Source organism: Narcine bancroftii, chromosome 11 (assembly GCF_036971445.1).
Source record: "Narcine bancroftii isolate sNarBan1 chromosome 11, sNarBan1.hap1, whole genome shotgun sequence".
In the NCBI taxonomy this organism is placed as follows: domain Eukaryota; kingdom Metazoa; phylum Chordata; class Chondrichthyes; order Torpediniformes; family Narcinidae; genus Narcine; species Narcine bancroftii.
The window spans coordinates 103630998-103644533 of NC_091479.1; the positions used below are offsets into that span (position 1 = coordinate 103630998).

A 13536-nucleotide genomic window follows, 5' to 3' on the forward strand; every position below is an offset into this window, starting at 1 on the left:
GAGTCTTCTGATAATTTCAGGTCAAACCATTACAAGAAGGATATGGGAGCTTTGGAAAGTTCACAGAAGAGGTTCACGAGGGTGTTGCCTGAGTTGGAGTGCATTGGCTACAAAAGCGAGGTTGAATAAATTTGGGTTACTTTCTCTGGAGTACTGGACATACGGGAGGATCTGATAGAAATTTATAAAACTGCAAGAGGCACAGATATTCAGAAGTTTTTTCCCATCAGAGTGAAAATATCAAGCACGACATGGGTTAAAGGTGAACAGGGGAATTTTTTACAGAGCATACGAGGCAATGTTTAAGGGACATTTATGGACCATGGGCAGGCAGATTGGCTTCATGGTTGACAAACCGAATGGGTTGAATGGTCTGTTTCTGTGCTGTCCTTCATTCCAAGGTAGTGAATAACCAACTCCCATTCTTGCAGAGGGGGTCAGCAGCAACAAATCCTGATCAATACACAACTCATGAGAATTCAGCTGCTGCCTATAGATTGAGAAGGCAATAATAGTCTCATCAAACACAAAATACATGTAAAAAGATACGCCAAGTAATAGGACTTTTGATGCACAAAGCTCTTGCTGAAATTTATAGAACAGTGGTTCTCAAGCTTCCCCCCTGCCCCCCCCACACCCCCCACCACCGCTCACATATCACCTTAAGTCATCCCTTACTAACCACAGAGCACCTATGGAAAAAAAGTTGAGAATCACTGATATAGACTTTTGGTAAGAACCAAAGTGGAGTTTTGTGCAGTTCTGGCCTTCATACCTAGGTGAAGATATCATTGCCGTGATTGATACATGTTCTGCACAGGTTGTGTGTCTGCTTGTGTGTCTGCTTGTTTTGCACCGAGAACCGGAGAATGTTGTTTCCTCAGATTGTAGTTGTACAATTGGACAACAATAAACTTGAACTCAATTCCAGAGATGAAGGGAGCTCAAATGAGGGACTTGAAGCAGTACTGCATACACCGACCAAATGAGGAACCATCTAATTTAAGACAGATGCAGAAAAGTTCTTTCCCCCTTGCAGGAAGATGTAAAACTTGCGGACAGCCTCAGCATGAGCGGACACCCATTGAACATGGAAATGGCCAAGAGTTTCAATGAAGTGATACGTGAAAGTCTGCAGACACTGTGAATGTAGTGAAAACAAAGAAATGCTGGAGGAACTCAGCAAGTCTCACAGTGCCCATAAAAGGTAAATATATACAACCAACATTGAGCCCTTCCTCAAGGTAGGAGCAGGCTGAATTAAAATAAATGGCAGGGGGAAGAGTACAGACCAACAGACAAAAGATGTTAATTGGATATGGAGAGGAGGCTAGGAGAGAAGAAAAGTGAGAACTGATTGGTGGAGGGAGGGGTTTGGCTCTGTGAATGCAGAATTTGGGTAAAGGAGAGATGGAAAAGGAAAGGAGACGGGGATAGATGGGGGGGGGAGGGGTGCTGAAGGAAATCATAGAAGTTGATATTAATGCCATCCTGTTGGAGGGTGCCCAGACGGAATATGATCCTCTAATTTGTGGATGGTTTCAGTCTGGCAGTGCACAAGACCATGGAGACACACGTCATAGGACACCAGAAAACAAGGTCAAGATCTGAGCAGCCCAGCAAGTTTCCAACGTCTTGTAATGTGGCCTCAAGAAATTGCATGTCAGTGAGGTATCTCACAGCATGCAAATGTAACGTCCTCTCAAAAGACAAACATCTGCTGAAAAATCTTAATATGACATGCAACGAAGACAGTGAAAAAAGCAAATCATTGCTTCACCTAGACAAGCCCTGGAAATAAGAGAATGAGGGCAGACCTGCTGCTTGAAGCAGAGCAACATTATCCCTGAACAGGGTCTGTGAATATTTCTTCAAGCCAAAACCTCAGTCAGGGTGAGAAGGTACAAATCAAATGCATGTGTAAAATCACCTCCTCATCTCCAGCAAGGTGAGGTCTAAACTCAGACCCAATTGTTGAAATAGGGACCAAGGTTTTTGCAAAGTGATGAATGATGAATAAAAGTAAATCTGAACAAGCATTTAATCCTAAAACATTTTTTTGAAAAATGGGCCCCCTGTATGATCAAGGCAGATACTGGGATCCAAGTAAGACCTGGACCACAGCATGGTAAAATCAATGCAAGAGGATTGTGTCTTTAAGTGCACCAGAGGCAACAGAATTGTATGCTCTACTTAATACTTTACAGGACATCATTCATGTACAATAAAGGCCTGCTTCAGTTTAAAAGGGAAGCTTTATTGACTTTACAACTGTGTTTATTTGTTTGCAACAACTATTTCTGCCAAGTATGCAATTGAACCAAGAACAGGGCCTTTGATTTTATCCACACAATGAGATCATTCCTTTTTACATTTCAGGTATATTAACATAAATATACATGGCAGATTATTGCAGATAGGAATTATATTCTTTTCACACACTCAAAAGATTTATCCACACATGATGATTAAAACCTTTGAGCTGTTCTACATCATAATAAATTAGATCAAAGCAGCTTGGCCCGATGAGCAATAATTCCCAATGTTACTTCATTATGTATCACTCTCTAAAACATTCACTAATCTAAATCTATCAATTTAATGCGTGCAGTTATTTACCAATTTACTGTGAACTGTACTTTTTTAATAAAAAGACAGTTGGGTATTCTTAAATTAATATATTTAAAAGATACTTTTGGAATTTCATTGAAGTTTTACAACTCTGTTAATGTCACACTGGAGTGATCTTTACCTTAAGTTCCTCTTCCATTTCAGCGATCTTCCTCTCCAAAGCTCTTCTTTCCTATCAAATTATGACAAATCATTAGGACTGACTGAGAAGCCAGAGCACATCCTTTCATTTCTGAAGGCATGATCAGGCAAACAATATCGGCACACTCCTTTACAGGAAGAATCATTCTTCTTTGGAAGATTGCATGATGTCTGTGATGGGACTGGGATTTGTTGAACCAATTACAACAGACAAGTCTTGAATGCTGCCCTCTGCTTTTTGTTGTGAAAGTCTGATTGCCCTGTTGCAGGAAGAGGGTGAAACCATTGGAATGGTACAGAAAATGTTCACCAGGATGCTGCTTGGATTCAAGGGATTGAGCTGCAGGAAGTTGGGAGACTTTTGCTGTTCACTCTGGAGCATCAGAGGCTCAGGGGAGACCTGAGAGAAGTTTAGAACATTATTGAATTCAGTTGAAATTTATGGCCCGATAACAAGTCTCCTTCGGGCCACGAGACTGTGCCATCCATTTAACCTACAATGTCAGGACATTTTGAAAGCTGAGAGGAATCCAGAGCACCCGGGGAAAGCCAAATGGTCACCAGGAGAATGAGCAAACTCCTTATGGATAGCGGCAGATCAAAACCTAGGTTGCTGGCATTGTACTAGTTTTGCACCAACTTGGCTCCCCAAAGAAGACAGAGACAGGGCAGACAAACAGCCTCTTCCTCAGGGTAAAAATGCCAGGACATGCATTGAAAGTAAGATTTGCAGAGAATTTTTGTTAGATATAACCAAATAGGAGGTTCGTGAAACAGTCTGCATTGGAAGAAGCAGATACAATAACAGCATTCAAGAGGCTTTTGGTCAGACACATGACTCTGCAGGAACATGGATCCTGTGCAGGCAGAAGAGAATTAATTCAGCATCATGTTCAGTGCATATTTCATAGGGACTGTTCCTGTGCCTTACAGTTCTATACTCTAAACCAGCCATTCTCAACATGGGTCATATGGCCTCCCAGGGGGTGGGGGGGCACAGTACATTTTGGGAGGGGGGGGGGAGGAAGGACACAGACTGAAATCACAAAACATTTTTATATGTTTTATGTCGTCAGTAGGAGAGAAGTACTAATGAAGACACCTAAACTACCTCACAGGAACAGGGAAGGGGCTATAACTTTGAGCAGAGTCCAGGGGTGTTTGAGGGAGGTAGGGAGGAGGGGGGGGGAAAGAGGGGGCGTAGCCAAAAAAGGTTAAGAATGGCTGGTCTAAAATTAAGAGAAAATTTTGAACAAAGTTTTTCACCACCTGCCAATTGAATTTTTGTCAAATCTTTCCTGATAATGATGTTAAAGGGTTTGGGTCCATTTGTACTATATTCAAGGATCTATGTGAATTCAATCAAAACAAAGCTAGAAAGATCACCTTGGAATGCTAACTCTCTCTCCATTGATGCTCGTGGACCTGCTGAGAACTTTCAGCATTCTCCACTTTCAGTTTGGTTCAAGATGCTGCCAATTGATTATTTTCCTTTAAGTGGAAATTTTAATTGTTGACTATTCCAGTTTATAAATGGCCCCCAAATTCAGAACATTGAGTTACTTCAATAACACGAAAACAGCCAATTATTCTTGTGAAGGACTTGGACTTTCAGCTGAAAACAGGAAACCTTTTCCTCTAAGATACGGAACACACCCATTTCACAAAGAGTGAAATCTTTTGTGGAGTATTACCCCCTATTAGTTTCCATTGTTGCCTATGGCAACTTCATTGAAACTTGCAATGCTGATGAGCACGACTGGATTGACTTTTGAACTCACAAACCAGAATAAGGTAATAGGTATCTCATGCAAAAAGTTTCTTTTTCAAACAGAATACGAATTCAGAAACTCAAATGAATGCCAAACCATTACTGCCCAATTCAAAGGTTATCAAAACACACAGGGTTTGTGGGTTAATTGGAATATGATTTGGGGGGTGGGGGGGGGAAGGAGGAGGAGAAGACATGGCTTCATGGGCTGGAAGGATCTGTAACCATGCTGTATGTCTAATATTTATATAATAAAGACGAGTTTAAATTTAAGAACTGACGTGTTAAACTCTATTTAATTTGATACTCTAATGTGTCTTTACGAAGTATTCTGCCCCGAGAGAACCATAATGTGAAATGTACCCTTTTCTCCATCTCGAGCAGCGATCGATCGGATTTCTTTTCTTGCCTCTGAAAGACAAATGTTAGGCAGCTTGTTTAGGGAAACGCTTCTCAGTCCACAGATGATTTACACCCAGAATTCCAGTGATTCAGAGGCTATCTCGTGCTGCTTGTCATCTCCCTTTCCCAAGAGGCTCAATGAAAAATCTTGCACATAAATCCTTCCCAACAAAGCAGAACACCGAGGCTATTTTTATAGGACAATATTTGGACAGGTACATGGATGGGAGGGATATTGTCCAGGTCAGTAGGACTGGGCAGAAAAATAGCGTGGCATAGAATAGAAAGGGCAAGTTTTTGTGCTGTAGTGTTCTATGGTTCGATAGAGCTTCAAAAACTCAGACAGAAATAAAATGGAATATTAACCAAAATCCACCAAACGTCACTCAATTTAATGAGTTGCTGGAGAACTCCAAAGAATTGATAGCAGCAGTAAATTCAAAGACCAAGATCTTACTTCGCTATTATAATGTGCGGTTATAAAACTGCAAACTACTGGAGGAACTCTGGAGCAGACCAACAGACAAAAGGCTTTAATTGGATATGGAGAGGAGGCTTGGAGAGAGGAAAGGTAAGAATTGAATGGGGTGGGTGGTTTGGCTCTGTGAAGGTAGAACATTGTTTTAACATAACCACAGAAATGATAGAAACTTTACTGCAAGCAGAGATATTTTCCGATACCCGCACTTTGAAACTGTGTTGGTGATTTCTGTAGATTTGATTAAGCGACCCGTGCCTGCCAGTTATTAACTCAAAGATCAGTATGGCTATATTCAAGACTTCAATTTAATATCAAGAGGAGATTGCAGATGTTCGAATCTGAAGGAACTTAATGGGTTGAGCAACATCATGGGGACAAAAAGAATGTTGATGGTACAAACCAAAACCATTTACTGAGCTAGTTAAATGTATAAAAGCTTCTGTATTAACAGCATGAATTTGAAACTGAAGACTACCGTTAATCTTCATTAAAGTCACCACATAGTTGAAAAAAGGTGAAGATATTTTCATTTGTAGGTAAGACCAGAACTGCAAGATTGTCAGTGATTGTTTGAAAAGAGAAACAATCCAGGGAAAACTTATTTTCCAAGAGAAATATTATAATATGAAATGTCGGACAACACAAGCAAACAGTATAAATGTATTTTGGATTCAGTAAAAGGGATGGAGTTAGATGAAGAGAGGTGCATCAGCACCAGAATATTAGGCCAGTAACTTGAAATGAAATGGTTCAAGATGTTTAAGTGGATCATAAAGTCATTGGAACATGAAGTTAAGGCAGGTGCTGCTTTTATGGTGGAGAATGGGAGAGACTGTACTTGGAACTCCGTGCGCAATTCTGGCCTCCAAACTAGAAGATGTATGAACCTTGGGAGTTGCAGTAACACCAATTTGTAAGAGTTCTTCCTTGGATAAAGGGGTTCTTCCCAAAGGGGAGCCCCAGTAAGATTCACGAGCTTAGAACGAGGGTTGATCACATTCAAACTGAAGATTCTATGAGGGATTAACAGAACAAACGCCAAAAGGTTATTACACAGACATGCTGGAGAAACTCAGCACGTCACACGTTTCCCCAGTTTGTTTAGGTATTGCACTCAACCTCAGCATCAGCAGACTTTTTTTGTTTTATGTTATTTACAGAGGATGGAGAGTTGTTAATTAAAAAGACATCAGATGAGGGGATGGCTCTTCAACCATCATCAAGGTCATTTTTTAGTTGCACACTTTAGAAATTGTAGGCATATGATGTGGTGATTGAGTAATAAAATCAATGAGAGTAAAGAATAGTTGTGATCTCACACCGGAATCACCACCTGGCCCAGCATTACAGAAAAGCAAAAAAAACTGAACATCTGAAGCATAAACAAAACAGAATATGGTGAAACAAAGATTAATCTCTTGGGTCAATGCTCTTTTATAAGGATCCACCAAACCTGCTGAGCATTCCCAATCCTTTCTGCTTTTATTTCCTCTTTCTTCCATCCCAACTGATGCTGTGAGTGGAATTTTGATAAACATGTGGAAGTATTGGTCGGCACAACATCATGAACTAAAAGGCCTGTAGCAAGCTATAACGTTTTATGTAATCAAGCAGAACAAGCCCAAGTACTGAGGAATAACAGCAAAAGCCTCCAGGTGAGTTGGGTGGTGTAAGGGAGCAGGGTGGAGGGGAGGAAGGGGGAGAGGTTTCGGAGAAAGTTTTAGGGTTTAGGCCCCGGGAGTTGAAGGCACTGCTATCTTCAATAGGTTGAAATGGAAATATTTCAGGGCTGGTCATGGTAGGTAGGCTAGGGAGAGATGGTGGAGGAATAAGTTTTTTAAAAAATGTAAACAAGTGAAATTTGATTTCCACAATATTAATTAATAAATCTGGAATGAAAATCAATTATGATCAAGTACTGGACTGTTATTAAACCCCACATTATTTAGTAATTTCTGGAAATCTGTTATTCTTGCTGAGATAAGGTGGAAATGAAATCAGAGTTGCACACATCCCAAGAACGTTGAAGAATTAAAAAGACATTCAGTAGAGTGTGGCAACCTTAACTGCAGTTTATTGGTTCTCAGATAGATTGATTCCCCTTTTAAATAGGGATAAGATTAAATTATCCTAGTACGGCCAGAGGTGTGATTACAGAAATAGGGCTGGGCAAGGATGACACACCTGCCCTTTTCTTTCAGGTCCTTTAAGGTTCTTTTTTCTTTTAAGTTTCTTTCTTTTCAGCATTCTCTTTGAATGGTGATGCTATTGTGATTTTTTTCATTACATGTTTGGATAGGGGTCATGTGCCCCATGATGAGTGGGGGAGGGTGCCCCATGATGAGTGGGGGAGGGTGCCCCATGATGAGTGGGGGAGGGTGCCCCATGATGAGTGGGGGAGGGTGCCCCATGATGAGTGGGGGAGGGTGGTGTTGGGACAAAAACGGACTTTGGGTATGCATATGTACATATGGCTTTGTTTATTAGATTTTGTAACTCTGTGAAAACTAAAATATTCAAAAAAAGTATTAAAAGGACATGCAGACAGGTATGGGGAACCTCTTAAAAATATCCCGACATTGCATAAAAATGGCAAACTGAGAACTGATAAAAGCTTAGATACAAATGAAACTTGAGGCTTTGCTGTTCAGGCCCTGAGAAATATTCAGTTTATAAACACAGCAGAAATTAGGAAGTACAAGCATATCAAAGGTCAGTCTGCATTTAAGATCAGACAACTGCTCTCCTTAAAATGTGGGACACTTTGGCACAAAGTAACAAAACAATTCTTTTTCAGTTTCTGCTAACCCTTCTCCCACTCTTCCCCATCCCTGGCTCCTTCCCTCCAACTTCCCCCCGCCCCACCCCATTCAGAGCCATCCCTCTCCCTGTGTGCTGCCATGCACTCCATCATCAACCTATTACCTCTTGCCTGTGGGGACTGTGTTCCGGCACCTGCCAAAATGTTGCTCAGACCTTGATGAAGCTCCAGCCCAAAACATTGGTTATGTATCTTTATCTTTGCTATATAAAGCATGCTGACTCTCTCCAGCATTGTGTTTTTACAATAGATTTCCCAATGGCTTCCCTGAAATTTAGGACTTCCATCAAAAAGTGACCATTGAACATACCTGAGTTGTTTTTTCCAACTGCACTTTCAACTCTGTCAGCTCGAGGTTTGTGTCATGTAGACTTGCCTTCAGCTTCTCGTTTTCTGCGAGGAATTGTTCATAGAGCTGCAAAAATATCATCAGATTTAACCAAAGTCTCTTCCAGGTTCCACAAATAAGAAGCACACGTTAAACATCCACCTTCAGCGACTTTACCATTGTTCACTCCAGTCAATCGTACTACCCCTTGCGGAAGTCTCTCATTTGTACTGAGAATTTGCATTATAATCACGCTTCTGAGACAAACGGCATCCTGTGGAACCACACCACCACTGATGGATCCCACTCCAAGATTTCAGTCACATCAGACAAGTGGCAATTGGGTAAAAGATGGTGTTAGCTGAAGGATAATATTACAAATGAATTCCAGAAAAAGTCTCCTGATCTTGGGAACATCAACAGACAAATGATTAACCCGTTGGGTTGATGTCTCTTCCAAAGGAAAGCATCACTGACAATGACATCGGTTAGTTTCATGTGATGACAGTTTTTTTTATTCATCCCCGTTTCCCCCCCCACCCCCAATCGTTGGCAAGTCCACTAGTGGCGAGCAGCCTTCTCAAATTACCGGGTGGTCATTTTTTTTGTATACGCGAGGCCCACGACAGAGAAGTAATGATGTCTGTGAAAACCAGGGCAGGTGTGATTTGAATGAGTGATGCTAGTTTACTTGTACGTAAGTACAATATCGGATGTAGTAAAATTCTTGCTGCAGCCACACAGGGAGGCAGGTGCGCCAACGACATTAGTGTATATTAAGATAAACACAATGCTTCATGAGAGTAGGCAACAAGTGGTTAGGCAACAAGTGGTTAACCTCCATGCATCTGCTGCCCCTGCAACACTTGGCCATTGAGAAGGTAGCAAAAAAAAAAACACATACACACAAATACTGGAGGAACTCAGCTGATCTCACAGCATCCATAGGAGGTAAAGACATATTTTAACGACGTTTTGGGGGTGAGCCCTTCTTCAAGGAATAAGCAAAGAACACAAAGGAGTCAGAATAAAGACCAGCTCAACAAAAGGTGTTAATTGGATATGATGAGAGGTTTTGGCTTTGTGAAAGGAGACAAAGGGAAGAGAGAGAGAGCTGGGGGAAAAAAGAGGGGGGGGGGGGTTAAACAAAAACCAATGAAGTTAATGTTCATGCCATTTGGTTGGAGGATGCCCAGAGAGAAGATGAGGTATTGTTCCTCCAATTTGAGGGTGATCTTAGTCTGACAGTACACGACAATATGGACAGACATGTCACCCAGCAAGGGAATGGGATGGGGAATTTAAATGGCTCAATGAAGCACCCTCCTGTTCTTTGCTTCTTCATTAAAGAAGGGCTCAGGTCTGAAATGTCAGTAATATACTGTTTAGAACATAGAACAATACAGCAGAGTAAAGGCCCTTCGGCCCTCAGTGATGCCAACCCATATATTCCTTCCTTAAAAAAAGTAATACACCCTTCCTACCCCATAACCCTCCTTTTCTTTTACCTATATGTCTAAGAGTCTCTTAAATGCCCCCATTGTTTCAGCCTCCAACACCAACCCTGGCAAGGAATTCCAAGCACCAACAACTCTTTAAAAAAAAACACCGCTGACGTCTCCCCTAAACTTCCCTTCCTTCATTTCAACACATGTCCTCTGGTGTTTGCTGAACTTACCCTGGGAAACAGGTGCTGGCTGTACACACTATCGATGCCTCTCATAATCTTGTAGACCCCTATTAAGACTCCTCTTATCCTTCTACACTCCAAAGAGAACATCTTTACCTCTTTTAGATGCTGCGATACCAGCTGAGATCCTCCAACATTTCTGTGAGTTTTAGCTACAATCACAGCATCTGCAGACTTTCATGTTTCACTCCACTGAGAAGGCAGGTTAGGGAGGTGTTGCCTAGGTATTAGCAGTGCATTTTGAAACCAATGAAGTGCCAGCAAAGGTACAAGTATTTCAGCTGCCAATCAAGTGAGCTGCTTTATCCTGTGTTTAGCTGAGCGGGGTGGGAGTGTTCAAGCTTCCAGTACTGCTGGAGCTGCACTCATCCAGGTACTCACCACTCACCTGGATGTAGCTTCAAATCAGTGACAAAGCTCAAGGAGTGAGCTCCCTACTGGTTCTTCCAGTCACAGACAGCAGTGTTTCTGGTCAAGGATGATGGTGATGGGGAACTCAAGGATGGCAACATCAAATAGAAGTGAATGGAGTCACTCTTGATGAAGCTGGCCATGTCGATTAATTTGTGTGACCTGAATGCTACTTACCAACTATCAGCTAGTCTCTGTCCTGTTGCACATAGGCTTGGAATGCTTCATTTCCCAAGGGGATGGAATCAGGACTACATCCTGCAACGTCGCTGTCAACCTATGGCCCTCTGACAAAGAAATTGCTTTGCAAACTCATTACAAAAGTATCTGTGGCCCTGATTTTTAAGAATTAAACCCTTCTACACAGCACAAGTGTACAAACACCACAGCAGCAGTCACCTTTTTATAATCCAGTGCATCTTCCTTTTTGACTCTGCTGTGAGGCATGAGTCGATTTTCTTTATATGAACTAGTTCGACTAGCCAATAGGTCAGAAGCCTCATTAAGCGCACCACTAGAAATTCCTGCATCAAACCTGCAAGATAAATGTAACTATGTTACCATGTTGTCAGTACTGTATCATGACCAGATAACATTGAGCACCAGCTAAAGCAAATGCACAAATCCTAGCACAACAAAACATTGCCCATCCCATAACCTTGGCTTGTTTTCCCCAAAAACAGTCACATCACACGCCCCTTACAACTTCTGCAGGTACACCACTGAAAGCATCCTATCAGGGTACATCATGGCATGGTATGGGAACTGCTTTGCCCAAGATCACAAGGAGATGCAGAGGATGTCCATCACACATACACACACCCCCATGCCCTCCTCTTCGCCACCCAATCCATCTGCAACTCAAATGGTTTTAGAAAAGCGACCAATATACTGTAAGTCTCATCCCACCCCAGCCACACTTTCTTTATTCCCCCCCCCACTCCCAGTTAGGAAGGAAATTCACCAGTGACATGCCACACCACCAGATTCAAGGACAGATTCTTCCCTATTGTTCTCAGGATCCTGAATGAACCCCAAAATAGCAAATTATACCACTTTTGCTCAGGATTATCGATTTTTCTCTGCCTCTCTGAACTTTTGTACTATGTATGAGATGTCTATTTGTCTGCTTGCAAAGTGCCTATCATTATATCTTTGGTACAGATGACAATAAATTTGAACACAAACATTACTTGCATAATATACAATTTGATTCCTGAAGTATATTCAGAGCAGCAATTAACCTGAAGTGACCTTCTTACCTTGAAAGTCTATCATTCTGGAAGGAAAAAAGAAGGAAATTAGATTTCAAGTTTTGAAGAATTTTTGGAATTTCATTATTAAACATTATTCAAATGCGCAACCATGGTCCAAAAATGACTCTGTTTTACTTCTTTATCTGATTGCAAGGGGAACCATGAAATACTAATGGCAATTCTTTGTCTCCCTTATGGCAGACTAAAGGCAATTTTAATGTAATATTACATTCCTGTTTTATTACATGACAAAAAACAGTGTCTGATTCAATATTAAGCAACTATTGTAAATTGCTGTGCTAAATATTTAGAAGATAATTATTCATTCATTTGAGTCATTGAGCTGTTTGAATTGACCAATCTTTTGCACCAATAACATTCCTGATTATAAAAAACTGTTCAGTTACTCGGCTGCAAGATAAGTCTCACTGTAAAAACTTTAAAACCAGATTAACAGCATTTGATTATTCTTGGTAAAAAATGTCATCCGTTACAATGGATTAACAAAAAATTATTTCCATTCTTAACCATCAGGATTCATCGACCGGTGTGCAGGTGGTATACAAGTGCCTGGGAGGGCTAAAAATAATTCAAACATCAGATAAACTTGACACCAAGAAGATTACAGTGTGATCCACAGTAGGCCATCACATTAACAGATAAAATGTTTAGGATTATCTTTCTTTGGCTTGGCTTCGCGGACGAAGATTTATGGAGGGGGTAAAAGTCCACGTCAGCTGCAGGCTCGTTTGTGGCTGACAAGTCCGATGTGGGACAGGCAGACACGGTTGCAGCGGCTGCAGGGGAAAATTGGTTGGTTGGGGTTGGGTGTTGGGTTTTTCCTCCTTTGCCTTTTGTCAGTGAGGTGGGGGATTATACCACCATTTATAAAGGTGCTGCAACGGACCTACTCAGTAAATGCAAGTAGGCAAGTGCAGCTAGCAGATTGGAAGGAAAATGGCATTTTGGACTTTATTGCAAGAGGGCTGTCTGTGAGGAAGATAGATTTTATACATAGTAACACCAAGACTGCACCTGGAGTCATGTGCACAATTTTGGCCCCTTTAAGAAGGGTGTACTGGCAATGGTAGTGCATTTATTAGGCCAATTCGTGGAATGAGAGGGTTGTCCTATTACAAGCAAATAAATAAATTATATTCCTATTATTTAGAGTTGGACAGAATCAGGTGTGATCTCACCGAAGCATACGAGATGCTAAGAGTACATGACAGGTTAAATGTTGAACTATTTCCACGACCGGAAGAGTTTCAAGTAAGAGAATAAAGGTACAGGATTAGGGGGGAGCCATTGACAGCTGAGGTGCACATGAACAATTCCTCACAGAGGATAGAGAATTTCCAGTGTTCTCTACCCTAGAGAGCTTTGGAGTCCAGATCATTGGATATATGAAAAGAGAATGTGGATAGATTTATGAAAATTCAAATTTTATATACAGCACAGTAGAAGCCGGCTCCTACCGTTTAAACCTGTGCCATTTAATCACTCAAATTTCTGGAAACCAGAATGCCTGCAGAAAACCCAAGCAGGCACAGGGAGAATGGACAAACTCCTTACAGACAGCTCCAAATTTGAGGGTGAATGGC

The 13536-nt window shown here is 41.3% G+C and overlaps 1 protein-coding gene across 3 annotated transcripts in view; it reads right to left on the reverse strand.

The window, feature by feature from the left end:
* The window catches only part of ppp1r12a (protein phosphatase 1, regulatory subunit 12A), a 105579-nt gene that overhangs the window by 9377 nt on the left and 82666 nt on the right, over nucleotides 1–13536 (reverse strand). For all 3 annotated transcript variants that reach the window (XM_069904372.1, XM_069904371.1, XM_069904370.1), the window contains 5 exons: nucleotides 11939–11955; nucleotides 11076–11211; nucleotides 8558–8662; nucleotides 4907–4954; nucleotides 2753–2803 (listed from right to left, as the gene is read on the reverse strand). In XM_069904372.1, coding sequence (XP_069760473.1) covers nucleotides 2753–2803; nucleotides 4907–4954; nucleotides 8558–8662; nucleotides 11076–11211; nucleotides 11939–11955 — 357 coding nt within the window. The remainder of the gene's footprint in view (nucleotides 1–2752; nucleotides 2804–4906; nucleotides 4955–8557; nucleotides 8663–11075; nucleotides 11212–11938; nucleotides 11956–13536) is intronic.